General features: G+C 35.8%; 1 protein-coding gene across 1 annotated transcript in view; it reads left to right on the forward strand.

Annotated features, from left to right (window-relative positions):
* The first annotated feature begins 37 nt into the window (after window positions 1–37).
* CIRSR (corepressor of RBPJ and splicing regulator) overlaps window positions 38–22,304 on the forward strand; it is a 32,759-nt gene continuing 10,492 nt past the window's right edge. The window contains 7 exon segments of the mRNA XM_016205900.2: window positions 38–207; window positions 4,951–5,045; window positions 7,147–7,220; window positions 7,789–7,799; window positions 7,889–7,953; window positions 8,322–8,370; window positions 9,207–9,324. Coding sequence (XP_016061386.2) covers window positions 136–207; window positions 4,951–5,045; window positions 7,147–7,220; window positions 7,789–7,799; window positions 7,889–7,953; window positions 8,322–8,370; window positions 9,207–9,324 — 484 coding nt within the window. The 5' untranslated portion in view covers window positions 38–135.

Consider the following 22,304-nt stretch of genomic DNA (forward strand, 5'->3'; position numbering starts at 1 on the left):
AGAGGCCGGAAGCTGTCACCTTTGACCCCGGAAGTCCCCACCGCCACAGGAGGCGCACTTCCGGTTAGGCGGCAGAGTTTGTTTACGAGGTTGCTCTCAGATCTAGCGGCTGCGTTCTCCAACTCATCCTCCAAGATGGGGAAATCCTTCGCCAATTTCATGTGCAAGAAGGACTTTCATCCCGCCTCCAAATCCAATATCAAAAAAGTGAGTAAGGAGAGCCGGGGAGGGTGCTGGCCCGTTCACTGGGTTCCCGCAGGGTGCTGGAAATGAGAGTGGTGGTGTCTCTGAAATCCTTGGGACAGTCGCCTATTCTCCAGGCCTGAAGCCCTGGTGTTCTCGCCCGTTCTTCCCCTCTGGGGAACTCTGAGAAAGATGGCCCGCGACGTTTAGGCGGCCCAGGTCTGCTCTGTCAGCGAGGATGTAAATCCGTAAGATCGAATCCCAGGGATCACGGCTTCGGAGTGCCGCTATTCTCTACAAAGAAACCTTCCTATTTATTTAAGGTAGATCTTAAAACAGAAATAAAGCCACCCCCTTGCGTCCTCTTTTTATCCTACCCGATAATGTAGCATCTCTCTGAGGACCTCGTTCCGTTTTGGCTTGACCGTGTCTACTAGGTGCAGTAAGGAAAAACCGTGCTCGGTAATCCAGCAGTGGAAAGCAGAAGTGAAGTAGGAAGAGGCTGAGCATTGGAATCAGACCTAGATTCTAGTTATTACAGCACAGTCACTTTTAGCCCTGACACCTTGCACAAAATACTTCCCTCATCCCAGTCTCCTAATCTATAAATTCAGAATGATCATATCAATTGCCTTGACTTGTGAAATTGTTATGAGGATTAAATAAGATGGTTTAGAATAATTCTAAACTTTAGATAAAGGCTTTGAAACAAAGTACCACGGAGCACTGTGCCCACCACATAGAGGGAGCTCCGTAAAATGTTAATTGCCCCTACACACAAACTTATTCTTAGCCTGCTCCCAAAATACATGTGTTACCTAGAGTTTCATTCTTGGCCTATGCCTTGCTTACTCCGTATGCTTTCCCAAGCAATCACATCCAAGCAATCACATCCACTTTCATAGTTTTAACTACCCTCGCTTCACTCATGACCCTCAAATCTACAGCCCAGGTCTCTCCCCCTAGCTCAAGGCACCTCAGAACAACTATATACTTCACAATTTCATCTTGAGATCCTATAGGCATCTCAAACTCGACATATCTGAAATAGAATTTATCTTTCATCCAAAATTTGCTCTTCTTTTTATACTTCCTATATCATATGAGTAGGAAATAAAGGTAGTAACACAACCCTTCACGCAGTCACCAATGCCAGAGATTCAAGATTCATCCCTTTCCCAACACCCCTTTATCTAGTCAGCAAGTAAAATTTATTGGTCTTACCTACCAAATATCTTTCTAATCTCTCTCCTCTTTGTCACTACTGCCTGTATCTTAGCTTAGACCCTCATTATCTCTCACCTGGACTTTTATGTTTCCTAAGTGGTTTTTCTGCCTCCAGTCTTGACCCCTTTCAAATCTGTTCTCTTCCTAGTTGTCAGAATAACTATTTTATTTTGCAGCTTTTACTGAGATATAATTTACATACCATAAAGTCACCCATTCAATGCGCACAGTTCAGGGGTCCTTAATTATGAATTTATGCAATCATTACCACAAACAATTTTTAAATATTTCTGTCACCCTCCCCCACAAAACTCATATCTGTTAGCAGTTTCTCTCCATTTCTCCTTAACCTTGCCTCCTTTCCAGCTGTAGGCAACCACTAATCTGCTTTCTGTTTCTGTGGACTTGCCTATTCTGGACATCTCATGTAAATATGAAATATGTGGTCTTTTGCGAAATACTGGCTTTTTTCATTTAGCATGTTTTCAAAGTTTATCCATGTTGTAGAATGTATTAGTATTGCATTCCTTTTTATTCCTGAATATTTGATTGTGTGGATATAGCACATTTTATTTGTCCACTCATCAATCAATAAATGTTTGGGTTGTTTCTCTTTTTTGTTGTTGTTGTTTCTCTTTTTAAAGCAAAAGTCTGATCTCGCCCCACTCCTTATTAAAATGCTACATAATTAAGTCCAAGTAATCTGCCTCCAGTTTATTTTTCCTTCTTCACCCCCTATTGCCATTCTCCCACCTCAGATTTTATATTACAGTAATATCAGACTACTTAATTCCGGTTTTACATCTTTGGGCCTTTGTCTGAGTTGTTGTCTCTGTCAGTAATATCTTACCCTGTTTTTTCCTTGGTAAAATTTTGATCCTGTTTAACATGTATGAAGTTACTTGTGCACAGGGTTGTTTATTGGAACACAGTTTTTAATAGCAAAAGATTGGAAATTTCTTAAATGCCCATTAGTACAGCAAGAGATTGGTTAAATAAATGATGTTATAGCCCCACAATAGAATGATAATCAGCTCTCTGCCCCCCTGCCAAAATACAAGAAGGCTCTTTGTTTACTGATCTTGGAATGATCTCCGTGATAGAGAATTTTATTTTATACATATTCTCTGTATGTATATGAATGTGTGTGTACACAGTGTATGTTACCATTTATGAAAAGAATATGTGTGGCCCTAGCTGGTGTTCTCAGTTGGTTGAGCATTGTCCTGTACACTGAAAGGTTGTGGGTTCAATTCCCAGTCAGGGTACATGCCTAGGTTGTGGGTTCAATTCCTGGTTGGCGTGTATTTGGGAAACAACCAATCAATGTTTCTCTCTCACATTGATGTTTCTCCCTCTCTTTCTCTCTCTCTTCGCCTGTTTCTTAAACCAATAAACATATCTTCAGGTGAGGATTTAAAAAAAGACTATGTATGTATGTTTGTTTTATATACACAGGATGAGGCAAAAGTAGTTTTACAGTTCTTTGTATGGAAAATAATACAATTAATAATGCACGAATAAACTCTTTGTTTTGCATACTCACAACTGTAAACCTACTTTGCCCCACCCTGTGTATTCTTTTATGTATCTGTGCATTAGAACATCTTTGGAAGGACATAGATATACAAGAAATGGATAACATTGTCTACCTGTGAATATAGTTTCTTAATTTTAAAAAATAAATAACTTTTTAAAACCAAAAGTTGCTGTAAAGCATTCCATTATAATGTGCCAGCCTTCCTTCCTGCTCCCTAAAGTTTTCACTATCTTGTTCTATTTCGTTATCTTGTACATATTTCTGTTATCCAAATATCAAACTTTATTCATATAATTCACATGTTTTCTTTTTTATTATGCAGAGCTTAAAATTACAGAAAAGTTAGTATGATTTTCTGTTTGCAGGTTCTGCAGGAATATGCTTTATTACTTTTTATTCCAGTCCATAATGAATACTCAGTATGTATTTAAGCTCTTGAGCAATTAAGACAAGTAAAATAACTGTGAAATCTAAAGCAAATAAATGGTAGTTATTATGTTAGAAGTAATATGTTACTCGTTAGGCTGTTATTAATATGTTATTCTGCCAGGCATTTCTCTGTTGCAACTGTTTGTGTTTTGAGCTACAGTGAAAATTCCAAACATGTGCCTTTTACTGCCTATTCCAAGTGTAGGTTTTTCTTCTACTGTAACATTACATTGGTAAGTTTGAAGTCAGTGGAAGAAACTTTCAGGAACTTACACCAAAAATTTCTGGTATATTCTGTCCTTGAAGGGTTCTCTTTTCATTTCAATTTTTGCTTTTATCTCTATGTTAATCTTTCTAGTTCACATCTCAAGCTGTGTCCCCATAGAACCTTCCTATCTCAGCACCACTAAAATACTAATAACTACCTTTTTTCTTGCTTCTGAAATTGAATAATGGCAATCTTGTCCCACATCCTCCTCCCCACACTCATCTTCCTTCACCCAGTTGATAATTATAGTTTTATCAATGTAAGTTTTTGTTCTTGAATTTACTTTCTTAAAACTTAGCATGTTTGGAGAAAAAGTTTTGACTTGTTGTTTTTGTTGAATGGTTGTCAGACACTTTGTCCTTTATTCTAAAGGTGGTAGGAGAGCATTGGTACCTTTTGGACTTGGAAGTAACATGATTAAATACCCTTGCATAGCCCAACTGGGCGTGGCTCAGCAGTTGAGCATCAACCTAGGATCCGGGAGATCAAGGTTGGATTCCTGGTCAGGGCACATACCCGGTTATGGGCTTGATCCCCAGTCAGGGGCATGCAGGGGGCAGCCAATCAATGACTCTCTCATCATTGACGTTTCTGTCTCTTTCCCTCTCCTTTCCTCTCCCTGAAATCAATAAAGACATATTTTTAAAAAATGCCCTTGCATAAGTTGTGAGGGTTTTTTACCTTCACTGCTTTTGTGGTTTTGAGGATTTCACATAGGGACACATTCAGCTTGTAGTGTTGGTGCCTTTAAAATATCTGATGCGCCTCTCTCTTATCTCTTTGTTTCCTCTCTTGTCTCTCCCCTTTTTTCTACAACTACTTTTCGTTTCATTTCCTTTTTTTTCCTCTTCCTTGTCGTCCATTTCTCCTCTCTTGGTGTGTCGGTGACCCCCATTGGCACCCATGGGCATTGTTTAACCCTACTAGTTGTACCCTGTGTGTTTTCTAGCCTAGACATATTACATGTAGAGAGATGGTTGTTCTCTCTGAAATAACACGGGGACCAAGTACAAAAAGCTATTGAATCACAAGTGCTCAGAGTGATTCTCAAGTTTGACATTTTTGCTTGAAAGAGTAGCTCTTTTGAATGGTTGGACTTAAGGACTTGTACAAAGGCACAGATCAGACCTTGCAGCTGTTATTTTGTGATGGTGTCACTATGACCAAAACAGATTATGTTGTAAACTATATACAATATAGTTTACTATATTGTATTGAAATGCTATGTACAATATAGCATTTCATATTTTATTATTAAAAAAAGCAAACTTCCTATTTAACTTAAATTTTTTACTTTATTTAGGTATGGATGGCAGAACAAAAAATATCATATGATAAGAAGAAACAAGAAGAATTAATGCAACAATATCTTAAAGAACAAGAATCATATGATAATAGGTAAGAAATTCCACTATGCTGGTGATTTAATTTTATTTATTTATTTAATTTTTATTTTATTTTATTATTTTCTTAAATGCTTACCTGAGGATACGTTTTTATTGATTTTTAAAGAGAGAGGAAGGGAGGATGGGGGGGAGAGAAATGTTGATGTGAGAGAGAAACATCATTCAATTTCCCATACACGCCCCAACTGGAGATTGAACCCACAACCTAGGTATGTGCCCTGACCAGGAATCGAACCGACAGCCTTTTGGTGTAAGGGGCAACGCTCCAACCAACTGAGCCACCCAGCCAGGGCTATGCTGGTGATTTTAGAACAGTCAATTGCATAAGAATGATCCCTTACTGAATCTTATATTAAATTTGCCTTTTTAAATTGAATGTCTTAGTGATATGATTCTATTCCCTGAGAACTATCTTTACTGTTACATTTGTAGATGGCCACTTACCCATAATTCATATAAAATATATTGATGTGACTCTATATACAGCCTATGATCAAGTCCCAACTTAGACAAAGGTTAGAAGAACAAAAGTCTACACTCAAACTACTGAGACCTCACAAAAATATTTCTTTAAAATACACTGAAATGAAAAGAGTCACAGGACAGCTTCAAGAGGTAAAGTGTCTCTACTTGACCTGCTTGTCATTTTTCTGTTAATGGCAGGATCCTAGCTAGAGTTCTTCATTGGTTTGTTCTAGTAAAGTACCTGCCCTTTAGCTATTGTCATTTTATATATGTATTAGCAAGTCTGACTCTAAATCTGATTTCTCTTGGTTAATCAAGCAGGCGAATAGTGGTGCTTTAGTTACATGGACCATGCTCTCACTTCTACTCAGTCCTGTTTTTTATCAAAATACAGAGCTTAAGCAAAGTAATGCTAAACTATTACTACTAAATACTCTCTTTAAAATATAGTATATTGAGAGCAAAATTAAAGAAATAAAGCTTTTAGTTCAGTTAAGTACCATTCTCACTATTTTTATTTAATCTGGTTAACTTTTATTAAGTACCTACTTCATGCAAGACAACAAATGGTTTAGGTGCCTATAAACATGTGATAACATAGTTTCTACCCTCAAAAAAACCTGTAAAAGGATGGAGATAGACAGATGGATGTAGAGATGTAGTTTTCAAGGCTGTATATCACAACTGAGATTTTAAAAACACAATGCTTTAAAAATTATAGCATGCTAATGTAGGACACAGTAATGCCATTTGGAATAACAAGGTAAGACTTCAGGAAAGTGGTGACATTTAAGCTGAACTATAAAGAATGATAAGGATTTAGGTGAGTGGTTCTCAACTGAGAGCCATTATTGCCCCCAGGGGACCTGTGGCAGTGTTTGAACACATTTTTAATTGTCACAACTCGGGTTGAGTGCTACCAGCATCTAGTAGGTGGAGACTAGGGATGCTAAAAAACAGCTTACAATGCAGCTTACAACAGCCCCACACAACAAAGAGTTATGTAATCCAAAATGTCTATAGCACCACCTCTGAGAAACCCTGATTTACATGTAGTAAAAGCTGATTAAAGATCAGTACGGTGGGAAAGTAGAGAGGGTATCTAGGAAACAGTCAAAAATTGAGCTAGACTCATTAAGAGATAGTGTAGGTAGAAAAGTAAGTTTGCCGCAGATCATAGTGTGTTTACTCTTTATCTTTAAAGAAGACTTTTTTCCCTTGGTAATTAATAAATATTTGAAGCTATGCAAATATCCTGTTTCTCCTAGAACTTTTTCCCTTAGTTTTAGCACTCATTGGTGCTTGCCTGCATCAATTATTACTGTGGTTTTCTAACGATGATTTTCTATTTCGTTTCTATTCTCTCCTGCTACATTTTTAAATTTGAATTCCTCTGGAAAGAAAAATTTTCTCTTTCTCTCATTTTGGTATTTATTTAGTCATTTATTTCTGTCAGTGTGGACTCATAGATATTTCAGATTTCATCTAATGAGTGGAGTAAAGTTTTGAAACTTTATCTCTAAAAAAATATCTTAATTCCCTTAGGGTTTTTAGAGGTTGGGAGACAGTTATTCTGTAATGTTTTTCTCCTACATAAAATTGTTAACCTTACGTCTTATTTTATTTAGATTGCTTATGGGAGATGAACGGGTAAAGAATGGCCTTAATTTCATGTATGAGGCCCCACCAGGAGCTAAAAAGGGTACTCATCTCATTTCTTTTTTAAGTTTTTGATTTGTTTGCAACTAAAGTTTGAGAACTGTTATGACAGGCTTTTTTGTAAGTTCCTCTTTATCTTTTAAAATTGCTGTTATGCTGTAAAAATAATTTTTGAAAATGCTGGAATCAGTAGAATAAATACTAAAAATATTTGTCTAACCTAGTTATATTTCATGACTTGTCCTTTGGAGAGAAAAAAATCTCAACACCAGCAGAAGTGCATTTATTCTTTTATAATTTATGTATATATTTTTAGTCCTTCTTACTAAATGTACTTGTAAATACAAAGCATAATATTCACTGTCATTGAAAAGTATAAAAGTTTTAACTATTAGGAATTACATGCTTATTAAATATGATCTCTTATTTAATATCATATTTAATCCTTCAGTGATTTGAATTTTATCTTCTGAAAGAAGAAAAATGTCAAACTGATAAATTCTTACATATTACAATTAAATATCATGATATCATAGTATAGTATATGATAGACTTATGAAGTTTTTAACTTGATCTACCTTTTTCCCCCCATATTTTGATATGCAATCAAGAAAATAAAGAGGTAAAGTACTATTTTCTATGTTTGAATTTACTTGCAACAGGTTGTAATTTTATGAAGAAATTGAAAAACTTTTTAATGAATGTTTTTAGAAAGAAGAAACAGAAGGAGAGACCGAATACAAATTTGAATGGCAGAAAGGAGCCCCACGAGAAAAGTAAGAACTGGTTTTCCTTTAAGATGAAGCATCTGTCATTAAACTTATCTGATATCCCATTTTGTGTTGTCTTTTCTTTCACTAAAGAAGGCATCTAATATGAAAAGGTATTTTCAGTGATTTGTCTTATGCAATTAATTTGCCTAATCTGTATTTTTTATTTTTTTACTTCGTAAATTGCAGATCATTAGACTGGACACTTAATAACTAAATGGTGTTTGGAAATACTGAATAGATTTTATAGTTCTATATATTTATTACAGTTATGCATTTTGTAATATACTTAGAACTATAAAACTATTTTTCAAAATAACTGTTTATTAAATTACTCTTAATATTGTGTTTATACATTTTTCTCTCCTCAATAGATATGCCAAAGATGACATGAACATCCGAGATCAGCCCTTTGGTATTCAGGCAAGTAACACATGTTTTACTCTGTAGGAATGATTTTTACTTAATAAATCTTTATATCGTTGCCCAAAAGGTATTTAAGCTGAAAGGGGGCTCTTTGGTGTCTGTCTGTATCAGATAATAGAAGGACTAGGGGGAAAAACATTAAATTTAATAGACTAATGAAAGATAGAAATTAAAGTTGTGTATTGAGGGTTATAAAGATAACGGTCTCTGCAGTTTTCAAGGAATTTGGAGAACTAGCTCAAGGTCCAGAAAAGGTGCAAAACTACTTGTTTTAAACTGGGACAAGCTATCGTCAAAGGGCCAAGTCCTTGTTATAAATAACATTTTTTGGAACGTTGCCATGCTTACTCATTTACGTATTGTCTGTGGCTGCTTTCCTGCTACAATGGCAGAGTTGAATAGTTACAACAGAGACCTCTGGCCCATAAAGCCTAAAATATTTACTATCTGGCTCTTTACAAAAAGTTTGCCAACCCCTGGTGCAGGAAATTGAAACTTTAAAAGATTAACTTTTTTAAATTAGAGAATTTAAGAATAAGCCATGACACAATTATTTTTTGGAATTTTACCATTTCTTTTTGGATGACATTGTTTCATTGCCACAAAATATCAATCAAAAAGAAATAGAATTTACCTTAGCTTTTAGGCAAAATTTGTAGTAAAAGATTTTAATATTTGTATTAAATTACAAAATACAGTTATGAAGTCTCTTTCTTGCAAGATCTTTTAAAAATTAGAATAATTTAACTTAAACTCTACCAAGGAATAGGGAGTTAAACATTGGTTAGATTCTTACTATTTTAACAGCGACAATAATGTTCACTATTTCTCAGGTTCGAAATGTGAGGTGCATTAAATGTCACAAATGGGGTCATGTCAACACAGATCGAGAATGTCCTTTGTTTGGTCTTTCTGGAATCAATGCAAGCTCAGTTCCCACTGATGGCTCAGGTAGGCACTAGACATGATTTATGTGTTTGTTTTAGAATGTATATTGAGGACAAATAAGGAAAAGTAAAATAATAGTTTTCTTTAATCTCTTTGGGTATTGCTTTGTTTTGTTTTGGTTGGGTTGAGTTTTTTGGACTAAGGCACATTCCTAAAATATGATGGTCAGTGGAAAACTCTGATCCTATGTTTTGAAAGGCAGTATATAAGAATTAAATTTAATGTTTCTAGCCAACGGCCCCTATGAAAGACGTATTAAACATAGTTTATTAGGTTAGTAACCTCAAAATAGCAGGAAGAAATAGTTATTTCTCATATTTATGTCCTCCTGAATTGTAAAAGTACAGTGGTCGAGAAACCTCAGCAATCACCTGTTTTTAGTTTAGAGATAAAATCAAAACTGAGTTTAAAAATATGTTAACTATGTTAAAATTGGTTTTTACTTGAAAATTATTTACCTTCCTGCATATTATTGCATACTTACGAAAGATTGGTCTAATTCTTTTTGTGTTATTTGGGTTCTTTTTATAAAAAAATATTACAACTGAGAAGTCTTAAATTTATCAGTGCCTTGTTAGTATATTATTGAGACAGCCACACTAATCCAACCATAACCCCCAATAATTATAATAGAAATAACCTGCTTAACCCTATAACGTTACACAAGTCATTTCACTTTTCAACACTCCATTTTAAAATAAGGATTTGATAGTATAACTCAAGAGATTTTCAGTATTTTTTAAGTAGCTCTAAAACCTTTTTTTTCTTTTTTTTTTCTTAAAAAGATACCTTAGGTGAAACCAAGTATATAGAACATACAAAGACAGAGCTGCTCTATTGAAGCAAATGCTCTGGGCATGAAGCCCCATCCTCAGCTCATCTAGGCCTCTGATACACCTCCTTATACTCCCTGTGGCTTCCACTGCCACCTCTGAGCCCAGGGTTCTCCCTCAGTCAGCTTATGACCTTCAGCCTCTATTCTATAGCTAGAGATCCTGCTTCCTTCCAGTAAGCCAAATGCAGGCTTTAGGATTCAAGATGCCAGTTCTCGTATTAGGAGTTTAGAAATTAGATCCAGTATCAGGTTTGACACTGTTTCTTTAATGGCGTTATGGATGTCAGATGGGTAGAGGAAGTACACAGATAAAATATTATAATTGAGTTTTTAAAAGTCCTTATTGCTCTAAAAAAGATAAAAGCCACATTTTAAGTAAGGGAAAACTGCTCAGTGGTGAGAGAATGTTGATATATATAAAAAATATATTATCTTTTTGCCCATCAAATTTGGTAGATTTAAAAGAACTGTACACCCAGTGTTGGAGCAAGTGTGGTAAAATTAATGTTTTAATCCACTTGATAAATTGGAGCAGCCTTTCAGAAGTCACTTGATGATATGTATCAAAAGCCTTGAAACCATGCAAATCCTTTTATCTAGAAATTCAACTTCCAGGAATTTATAATAAGAAAATGATAAGGTAGATGCCCAAAGTTTTATAGAGGTGAAATATTAGAAACAACCCTAAACGTTCATCAGTAAGGATAAAATAAACTCACCTATTCAGCAATTATTTATGGAGCACTTACTGTGTGCCAGGCATTTTTCTAGGCTGTAGGAATGCAATATCAAGACAGAAAAGGTCCTTGCTTTTACTGTATTGGAAATGACATAAAATAAACTGATAAATAAGAAAATACTAGGTATTTATAAGTTCTATGATAAAATTAAATTGGATACTGTGATAAGAACTGAATGGGGAGTAACTTTTGATTAAGTGGTCAGGAAGGGCCCCTCTGAGGAGGTGATGTTAAACTGCAACCTCTAAATGACAGGATAGATGCAGCTGTGCAGGATCTGGCAGAAAAGCATTCGGCATCTTAGGCAGAAGAAGCAACCTTCCACCCAGAGGAAGCCATAAATTCAGAGAGGCAGTGTACTTAGTGGCTAAGAGCACAGGCTGTGGAGCGATGGAGCTAGTAAATGCCTGATTTGGAAACCCCTGCTCTGCCGCTTAGTAGCCATGTAACTTTAAGCAACCTGCTTATCCGCTCTGGAGGGTGAAAGTGTGCAAACAAGTACTGGTAAATACCTTATCTAAGAATATCTCAAAGCAGTGAACTCTTTGATAAAATTATGATAAAAATAAGTCAGTAACTTTTATCATCTATGATACCACATAAGATGATGTACCACATATTTCTGATGTACCATCAAGGTGGAGAGCCATCAGCTTCAGCTGTATATAAGAACAATTGAATATTTGGGAAATAGTACCTCTGTTTGTTTATTTATTTAAATTATGTTTTACTGATATTACACAGTCATGAATTTATTCTAAAAGAATAATCGTGGATATCTTCAAAGATTTTATTGCAAAATATAGTAAGAGAGAGAACCTAAATAAATACTTAATGAAAAGATATTAAGTGAGTAATTCTGGGCTATTACCAATGGAATACTATACTATGCAGCCATTAAAAATGATTCGAAGACTGCTTAATAATATGGATGTTGTTTATAACATTTAGTCAAAGGAAAACAGCTTATAAAACAAAGTAGTTATACGGATTCCACTCATATTTCTTTTTATATCTTTTTAAAAATATATATTTTATTGATTTCAGAGAGTGGAAGGGAGAAGGAGAGGTAGAAACATCAGTGATGAGAGAGTTATTGATCGGCTGCCTCCTCCTGCACACCCCGTGCTGGGGCTGGAGCCCGCAATTCGGGCATGTGCCCTGACCAGGAGTCAAACCGTGATCTCCTGGATCATAGATAGATGCTCAGTTGCTGAGCCACAGCGGTTTTATATCTTTAGGTAAACATATAGATAGATACGTTTAGAAAAATGCCTGGAAGGAGATAGCCCAAAATATTAATAGTGGTTGTATATTTATCATTTTAAATGAATATTCTTTTAGAAGAATTAAAAATTATACATAGAAATAAATTATTTAAAATTGTATTGCTCCACTAATGCCTTTAAATTTTGACCTGAATTTAGCTGGACCACTTAACTAGCACTAATAGAAACTCTTAAAGGATTCTCAAAAACAAAATCTCTACTATATCAAATAGGAAAGCAAATAATAATGATGTTGTATTCTGAATTTGAATGCAATGGAAAACAAACTGCCCAATTTCCTAATCCACTTGCTGATTCAAGCTAAAAACTCTTTTCATTTAAAAAAATCACCTATTGAAAAATGTCTCACCAGTGAATAGAGATTATTTTTGCAATAAGGCAATTTCAGTGGATGTGGTTATCATGGGATAATCACACCCCTGGGGTATATAGCCTTGTGCCTGTAATCTCCCAGGAGTGTAATTATTTCATGATAACCATACCCCCTGGTGTTGCATTATTTCTATTATGAAATTCTTAGTTTAGTATATAAAGTAACTTACTTTGATCACTGGAAACTGCAAGGTGCTGTTAGAATGTTCCAGCTGTGAGGTTTACAGAGACCAGCTATAAGATTTACTTCTCCTTTACAAAGTTAAATTAGGCAATCAAAATGCTTCTTTTGGCTAAGCTGGTTTACAGTATCTTTTCTACTGATAAGATCATCTTAACTTTTTAAGTTTTCATCCATTCTAGATACATCCAAATTATATGTAAAACTTGCAAGCTTCAGTGGTGACTGAATTTATATTAAACATTTTTATATTACAATATAATTAAATGGCCTGCCCACCTGGCTTTTATCTATACTCTATGACTCTTATTCTTATCATAGACTGTTAGCATTTGTCACTCATGTTTTTAATGTATGTTGAAATGGAACATTTATTAACCTGCAGTGGGGTTTTCAACAAAGCAACTGGGTTTCTTTGGGGAGAGGGGTTGTTTGTGTTTTTGGCTTTCTTCGTAGATTTCATAGTTACATATATGTGTGTGCCTCTACTTAATCTTTTTGTTTGTTTGTTTTAGTCTTATTTGTGTTTTTTCTTAGTAGACTTTTTTTTTTAGAGCAGTTTTAGGTTCACAGCAATATTGAGAAAAAAATACAGAGATTTCCCATATACACCTGCCCCCACAAATGCATAGCTGCCCTCATTATCATCATCTCTGACAAGAGTGGCATCTTGTTACAATTGATGAACCTACACTGACAAATTATTATCACCCAAAGTCCATATAGTCTACCTAAGGACTCACTCTTGGTGTTATGGCTTTGGACAAATGTATGATGACATGTACCCACCATTATAGTACCATACAGGTTTCACTGCCCTAAAAATCCTCTATGCTCTGCCTGTTTATCCCTCCCTCACCTCTAGCTCCTGAAACAATTGATCTTTTTACTGTCTCCACAGTTTTGCCTTTTCCTAAAGGTCATATAGTTGGAATCATGGAGTATGTAGCCTTTTCATATTGGCTTCTTTCACTTAGCAATACACATTTAAATTTCCTCCATGTCTTTTCATGGCTTGATAGCTCATTTCTTCTCAGTGATGGATTTCATTGTCTGGATGTACCACTGCTTATTGAATTATTCATCTACTGAAGAGCATCTTGGTTACTTTCAAGTTTTGGCAGTTATGAATAAAGCTGCTATAAACACCCATATGCAGTTATCGTGTAGATGTAAGTTTTCAGCTCCTTTGGGTTAATACCAGTTAGTGAGATTGCTGGGTAGTGTGTTAAGAGTATGTTTAGTTTTATAAGAAACTGTTAAGGCCATTGGACCATTTTTTAAGTTGGATTGTTTGTTTTCGTATTGTTGAGGTCTAAGAGTTATTTGTGTATTTTGGTTAGCAATCAGATATGTCTTATGCAAATATTTTCCCCCAGTCTGTGACCTGTCTTTTTATTTTCTTGAGCAAGTGTTTCTTTTAAATAGGTGTATTGAGCCCGGCCAGTTTGGCTCGGTAGGTTGAGTGTCATCCCATGCACCAGGAAGTTGCCAGTTCTATTCCCTGTTTGGGGCACATGCCTGGGTTTTGAGCTCGATCTCCAGCAGGGGGCATACAGGAGGCAGCTGATTAATGTTTCTTTCTCTCTCCCTCTCCCTTCCTTTCTCTGGAATCAGTAAAAACACATTTTAAATAAATAAATAGCTTTATTGACTAAAATTTATATACCATACAGTTCACCCACTTAAAGTGTACGATTCAGTGGCTTTGAATTCAATGGCTTTGAATTTGTATATTCATAGAATTGTACATTCATCACCACAGTCAGTTTTAGAACATTTTCATTACCCCAAAGGGGAATTCCACACTCCTCAGCCTTCACTATTCAGCTCCCAGTCTCCCCCAACCCTAGGCAACCACAACTCTGCTTCCTGCTTTTTCTTTTTTAGATTACCCATTCAGGACATTTTATATAAATGGAATCATACAATATGTAGTAAAGAAAGTGGTTTTACTATCTCTTTCTTTGCCTTTAAATTTTATATTTTAACACAATTAAAATTGTATTGCTCCCCCCACCACACCACCAAAATACGCACTTTCCAGCATTCTCTTTCTCCCCATGGAGTCTGGATGTGTCACCCTTCTTGCACATTGATGTGCAACAACAATATGCACAGAGTATTTATTTTTAACCAGGGAATCTCATTCAGGCTGTCCCTTTTATTAGGGTTTAATTATATAGGCAGAAATGATGAAATCATTACTCATGTGGTTGAACTCAGTCCCTAGTCTCTGTCCCTTTGCCAGAGGTCAGGCTGATGTCATGTGGCTCAAGGCCCAACCCTCTAATCACATGGTTGGTCTTTCTGGTATGGCCAGTCCCATTCTTAGTCATCTCCATAGTATACCCTATCTGGGGCTCATCATGAGTTACCTCATTAATATAAACTATTAGATCCCACCATGAATTACAAAGATACTCCTGTCACTCAGGAAATTTTGAGGATTTAGAGGTTCAGGAACTGGGGGCACAGGCCAGCCAAATTTTTTATTACACAGAAGTTGTATTTTCATTTTCACTTAATTTAAAATATTTTAAAATTTCTTTTAAGACTTCTTCAATCCATGTTATTTAGAAGCATGTTGTTTAATCTCCAAATATTTTAGGATTTTTCTGGATATCTATCTGTTATTTCTAATTTAATTCCATTTTTGGTCTGTGACCATTCATTGTGTGATTTCTGTTCTTTTACATTTGTTAAAGTGTGTTTTATATGGCCCAGAATGTGGTCTATCTTGGTGAATATGAGCTTAAGAAGAATGTATTATGCTGTTGCTGGATGAAGTATCCTATAAATGTCAACTAGATCCAGTTGATGAATGGTGCCATTTAGTTAACTATATCCTGTTGATTTTCTGCCTGCTGGATCTGTCCATTTCTGTTAGAGGGGCATTGATGTCTCAGCTATAATAGTGTATTTGTCTGTTTCTAAAAACATTTCTATTACTTTTTGCTTCACATATTTTGATCCACTGTTTTTGTATGCATATACATATGAAATGGTTATATCTTCTTGGAGAATGAATCCCTTTTCATTACGTAATTGGCTCTCTTTACCCTTGATAAAACTTCCTTGGTCTGAAATCTGCTTTGTCTGAAATTATTATAGATACTCCAGTTTTGTTTTATTTCTGTTAGCATGGTTAGATCTGAGTTTCTGATCTATATCGTTTCCCTTTTCACTGAAGAACTTCTGTCAATATTTCTTATAAGACAGGTTTACTGGTGACAGATTCCTCAATTTTTGTTTGTCTGAGGAAGTTTTTATTTCTCCTTCACTTTTGAAGGATAATTTCACTGGATATAAAATTCTGTGTTGGTGGGGGGGGGGGGGTTTCTTTCAACAGTTTAAATATTTCACTTTCCTCTTGCTTGCATGGTTTAAGAGAAGTCTGATGTAATCTTATCCTTGTTCTTCTCTAGGTAATGGATTCCCCCCCTCTGGCATTTTTCAAGATTTTCTCTTCATCTTTGATTTTCTGCAGTTGGAATATGCTATCCCTAGGTGTAGATTTTCTTTCTATTTCCCTGCTTGGTGTTCTCTGAGCTTCCTGGATCTGTGGTGTTTATCATTAGTTTTGAGAAATCTCAGCCATTATTATTTCAAATATTTCTTGTGTTCTTTTCTCCTCCTTCTGGTATTCCTGGTATACATATGTTATACCTTTTATAATTGTCCCACAGTTCTTGGATATTCTGGTTTCCTTACCCCTCCCCCCCCATTTTCTTTCCCTTTGCTTTTCAGTTTGAGAAATTTTCTATTCACATATCTTAAAGCTCACTGATTCTTTTTTCAGCCATGTCCAGTCTACTGATGAGCTCATCAAAGGCATTCTTCATTTCTATTAGTGTTTTTTATTTCTAGCATTCCCTTTAGATTCTTTCTTAGAGTTCTCGTCTCTCTGCTTACATTATCTATCTGTTGTTGCATGTTGTCCACTTTTTTTCATTAAAACCCTTAGCATATTAACCTTAGTTATTTTATTTTATTTTTTTGATCTACTTATACTGCAAGTGACAACGAGTAGTCATTTGTGTCTTAAGATTTTGTTGTTTGTTTGTTTTTAAATTTTATTTTTGTTTAAAATATTACAGATGCCCCTTTTTCTCCCCAGTGACCCGTTCTACCCCGTTCCTTCCCCCTCCCCAGTCCCTCTCCCCACCATTGTCCGTGTCCTTGGGTTGTGTATACATGCATATAAATTCTTTGGTTACTCTCTCCCCCTCCATCCACCCGCCCTCTTCCATCCCTCTGACATTCATCAGTCTCATCTATGCTTCCATGTCATTGAATCTATTCTGTTCATCAGTTTATTAAGTTCTTTAGATTACACGTATAAGCGAGATCATGTGATATTTGTCTTTCACTGCCTGGCTTATTTCACTTAGCATAATATTCTCCAGGTCCATCCATACTGTCCCAAACGGTACGAGATTATTCTTCTTTACAGCTGCATAGTATTCCATGATGTAAATGTCCCACAGCTTTTTTATCCATTCATCTACTGATGGGCACTTGGGCTGTTTCCAGATCTTAGCTATTATAAACTGTGCTGCTATGAACATCGGGGTACATATATCCTTTCTGATGAATGTTTCAGGATTCTTAGGATACATTCCTAGGAGTGGAATCACTGGGTCAAACGGCAGCTCCATTTTTAATTTTTTGAGGAACCTCCATTACTATTTTCCATAGTGGCTGCACCAGTCTGCATTCCCACCAGCAGTATACTAGGGTTCCCCTTTCTCCACACCCTCGCCATCACATGTCGTTTGTTGATTTGTTGATGGCAGCCATTCTGACAGGTGTGAAGTGATACCTCATTGTGGTTTTAATTTGCATCTCTCTGATGATTAGCGACGTCGAGCATTTTCTCATGTGTCTCTTGGCCATCCGTGTGTCCTCTTTGGAGAAGTGTCTATTTAAGTCGTTTGCCCATTTCTTAATTGGGTTGTTTATCTTCCTCTTGCTGAATGCTATGAGTTCTTTGTACACTTTGGAAATTAGCCCTTTATCAGATTCATCCTTGGCAAATATGTTTTCCCAGACCGTGGGGTTCTTTTGTATTTTGAGGCTGTTTTCTTTTGCTGTGCAGAAGCTTTTTAGTTTGATGTAGTCCCATGTTTATTTTTTCTTTTCTTTCTCTTGCCCTAGGAGATGTATCAGTGAAAAGTCCACTATGTGGAATGTCTGTGACTTTACTATCTATGTTTTCTTCCAGGATTTTTATGGTTTCGTGACTTACATTTAAGTCTTTTATCCATTTTGAGTTTATTTTTGTGTATGGTGAAAGTTGGTGGTCGAGTTTCATTCTTTTGCATGTATCTGTCCAATTTTCCCAGCACCACTTATTGAAAAGACTGTCCTTACTCCATTGGATACTCTTGCCTCCTTTGTCAAATATTAACTGACCATAATGGCATGGGTCTATTTCTGGGGTCTCTGTTCTGTTCCATTGATCTATATGCCTGTTGTTGTACCAATACCAGGCTGTTTTGATTACAGTGGCTTTGTAATATAGGTTGAAGTCTGGTAATGTGATCCCTCCCACTCTGTTCTTTTTTCTCAAGATACCTGCAGCTATTCGGGGTCTTTTTTGGTTCCATATAAATTTTCAAAATGTTTGTTCTAGGTCTGTGAAATATGTTGTTGGTATTTTCATAGGAATTGCATTAAATTTATAAATTGCTTTGGGTAGTATAGACATTTTAATGATATTAATTCTTCCAATCCATGAGCATGTTATCTTCTTCCACTTGTTTAAATCTTCTTCTATTTCTTTTTTCAGTGTCACGGAGTTTTCTGAGTACAGGTCTTTTACATCCTTGGTTAAGTTTATTCCTAGGTATCTTATTTTTTTAGTTGCAATGGTAAATGGTACTGCTTTTTTAGTTTCTCTCTCTGAAAGTTCATTGTTGGTGTATAAGAATGCCATTGATTTCCAGATGTTGATTTTGTATCCAGCTACCTTGCCAAATTCGTTTATCAAATCTAGTAGTACTTTGATGGAGTCTTTAGGGTTTTTTATGTACAGTATCATGTCATCTGCAAATAATGACAGTTTTACTTCCTCCTTTCCAATTTGGATACCTTTTATGTTTTCTTCCTGTCTGATGGCTATGGCAAGGACTTCCACTACTATGTTGAATAAGAGTGGTGAAAGTGGACTTCCCTGTCTTGTTCCGGTTTTTAATGGAAATGGTTTTAGTTTTTGCCCATTGAGTATGATGTTGGCTGTAGGTCTGTCGTATATGGCCTTTATTATGTTGAGGTATGATCCCTTTATTCCCACTTTGCTGAGAGTTTTTATCAGAAATGGGTTCTGGATTTTGTCAAATGCTTTTTCTGCGTCTATTGGTATGATCATATGATTTTTGTCCTTCATTTTGTTTATGTGATGTATCACATTTATTGATTTGTGGATGTTGTACCAGCCTTGCATCCCTGGAATAAATCCCACTTGGTCATGATGTATGATCTTTTTAATGTATTGCTGGATCCGGTTTGGTAGTATTTTAGTGAGGATTTTAGTATCTATGTAACCTTAGTTATTTTAAATTCCCGATATGATAATTCAGAATCTCCGTCATGCTATTTGATTCTGATAATTGCTTTGTCTCTCCAGACTGTGGTTTTGCCTTTTAGTATACTTGCAAAATTTTGTTGAAAGCCAGATATGATGTATCAGGTAGACAGAACTGAGATATATCTACCTTTAGTGTGAGATTGTATGTTTATCTGGCCAGGAGTTAGGTTAGGTTTACTGTTTGTTGTAGCTATAGATGTCAGAGGCTAAAATTTCCTCAAGTGTCTTTGTTTTTGTCTTTCCTATAATCTTTTGGGTTTCCCTAGAGACTCCTTCTTTAATAGATTCTGAGCCTTTATTCAGTTGTAATCCCTTGTTATACGGAAGTGCTATTGATGTGGTTGTAAGATATGAAGGGAGGAGAAGCATTCTATAATCCTGTGCCTAGGTCTCTTTTTTTTTTTCCAGTCCTTACCCAAGGATATGCTTTTATTGATTTTGAGAGAAACAGAGAGAGAGAAACATCGATTGGCTGCTTCCTGTACACACCCTGACCAGGGATCACACCCTCAACCTGTGTATGTGCCCTGACCAGGAATAGAACCTACCACATTTCAGTGTATGGAACAACACTCCAACCTACTGAGCCATTACAGCCAGGGCTAGTTCTCACTCTTTTAGTGAGCCTATTCCCCTGAGCTGTAACTGTCATAAGTGCTCCTCAGCTTTTCCCCCCCATTTCTCAGCTTTTTTTCCCATGTAGGTTAGGCTCTAGTAAAATAGCTTCCCCTAAGGGTAAGCATTTGTTCAGGAAACAGAATGCTGTGGGCATATTTCAAAATGGTTACTTTTCCCTTCCCACTGTTGAAAGAGAAGTACAAAGGGATTATTCTTTGATGTTCATAGTGAGAACCAGATGAGGCTCCTGGAAGTAAAACTTACAAAGTTTGGACCCCAGGAGTTTTTATCTCTCAAGCTAATTCTTGCTCAATCTCCACCAATAGTCAGTTATCCTTTAGCTGTCTCCATTGGTGGTTTCTGGTTCTGGTAAACTGATTCCCTGTCGCCTGTCTCCCATTTTGGAAGTGGTAATTCTGTGACCTCAATTCTGTGATAGATCTAAGATTTGTTGATTTTTCAGTATTTTTAGCTTTTTTCTTATCATGAGGATGGAAGGACTTTCAACCACTCTCTGTATTGGACCAAAACCCAGAAATCATAAAAGCAGCATAAAAGTGAATAAACATTGAGTTCAAATTTGTTAACATTAGTTTCACTTTGTACTAATTATTTGACTTTTGGTTTTTCAGGCCTAATTTTCTATATATTTAAAATTACTTTGCTATTTTTTTAAAATTTAGCTATAATTTTTAAAATATTTGGAAATGTCTCAATATGGTAATAGGAAAATTTTCACATTTTTTTGGAAAGTAAATTTCAAATTCTAAATAATGTCACTGAATATTCTTGACATGTACAATATTCTTTCTCTCTCTTTCTTTTTTTCTTTCTTTCATCCTTACCTGAGGATTTTATTTTTATTGATTTTTTAGAGAGAGAGGAAGGGAGAGAGAGAGACATCAGTGTGAAAGAGAAACATTGATCAGTTGCTTCCCCCCCCCCCCCCCCCCCGATATGCACCCTGACCAGGGATCAAACCCACAACCTGAGTATATGTCCTGACTGGGAATAGACCCCACCACCTTTTGGTGCATAGGACAACGCTCCAACTAACTGAGCCACCTGGCCAGGGCAATATGTCTTTTTTCTTTATAATGCCTCATTGTGAGATTCAGCAATACCACAAATGGCTAAAGTGATGATAGGTACTTAATGTTTCAAGTGTCTCTATCCAGTCTTGTTGATACCATAACTTTTAGTGTGTTTAAACAATATGAAAATTAATAAATAGCTTAAATTGAGGAAAGTATTATTTTATACTTGTTGCAAAGATTTGTGAGCATATCAGTGTTCTTTTCTTTGCGTAATTTTTCCTAACTCTTGACTTAATTTTTGTAGAAGAATTTTACACTAAGCTATAGAACTGATAGTATTCTGCAACAGAGCTCCCACATGCTGCTCCTCTGTCTTTTCAGCAGCCTTTCATGTTGAAGGCATTTTTGTTACTTAAGAACATGTTTGGGAAATTTAACAAAATATTTGTCTCATCATAAGCTTTGCTAGCAAGACACATAGGAGCATGCTGGAGGCATTTTCTGTAGAAAGAAAGATGATAAACTCAGTTGCCCTCTGGCACATCCCCCTGAATCTGTTATGAATTTCCCTTATGCAACTCCTTGAAGAAGTTGAATCCTACCAGCAGAACTACTAGAAAGCCCTGCATCTGATGACAGTTTTTTTTAAGTCCTCCAATGTAATTCTACTGCAGAAAAAGTATTTGTGTTACCAGAATCTCATTAAAGCTAAGCTCCTAAAACAAGCAGATATTAAAACTAATAAATAAAGGATTGACTTCACAGCAACAAAGTGAAGTTGGGCACCATTTCTGTCCTTTATAGCATGTAGTTATCAGTCAGGAACCAAATTTTTTTTTTTTTTAATGCTTGAGGAAGCTAATTAACAGAAAAGATTTTGACCTATTAAAGAGATTATTCAGAAAACTTATTAAGTCACAGCGCTTCAAAGGTCAAAATGATGCTCTTGATTAGTACTTTATATTTTGACTATTTTATTTTAAGTGATTACCAATGGTTAAGTCATTTTGAACTATTTATAAGCACTATTATAATTCAGTGATTAAATTTGTTGTTAGAGTGGCTATGCCTTGAAATTCCATTCACATTAGCAATGGAATTAATTGCAATCCTGTTCTATCAGTAAATGACTGCTCTGTGTTGAAGGCATGTGTGGGACTAGTATAGGCTACACCTCCCACAATCTCAAAGGGATATTATGATTCTCAGATCACGTCACAACTCTCTTTTATATGACTTCCTATTAGCATCATTCCATCTACTCAAGGTCTGCAAACTTCAAGTAAAGGAAATTAGCTAGTGATTACCTAGAAAAAGGA

This window comes from Miniopterus natalensis, chromosome 8, assembly GCF_054644295.1.
Source record: "Miniopterus natalensis isolate mMinNat1 chromosome 8, mMinNat1.hap1, whole genome shotgun sequence".
In the NCBI taxonomy this organism is placed as follows: Eukaryota; Metazoa; Chordata; class Mammalia; order Chiroptera; family Miniopteridae; genus Miniopterus; species Miniopterus natalensis.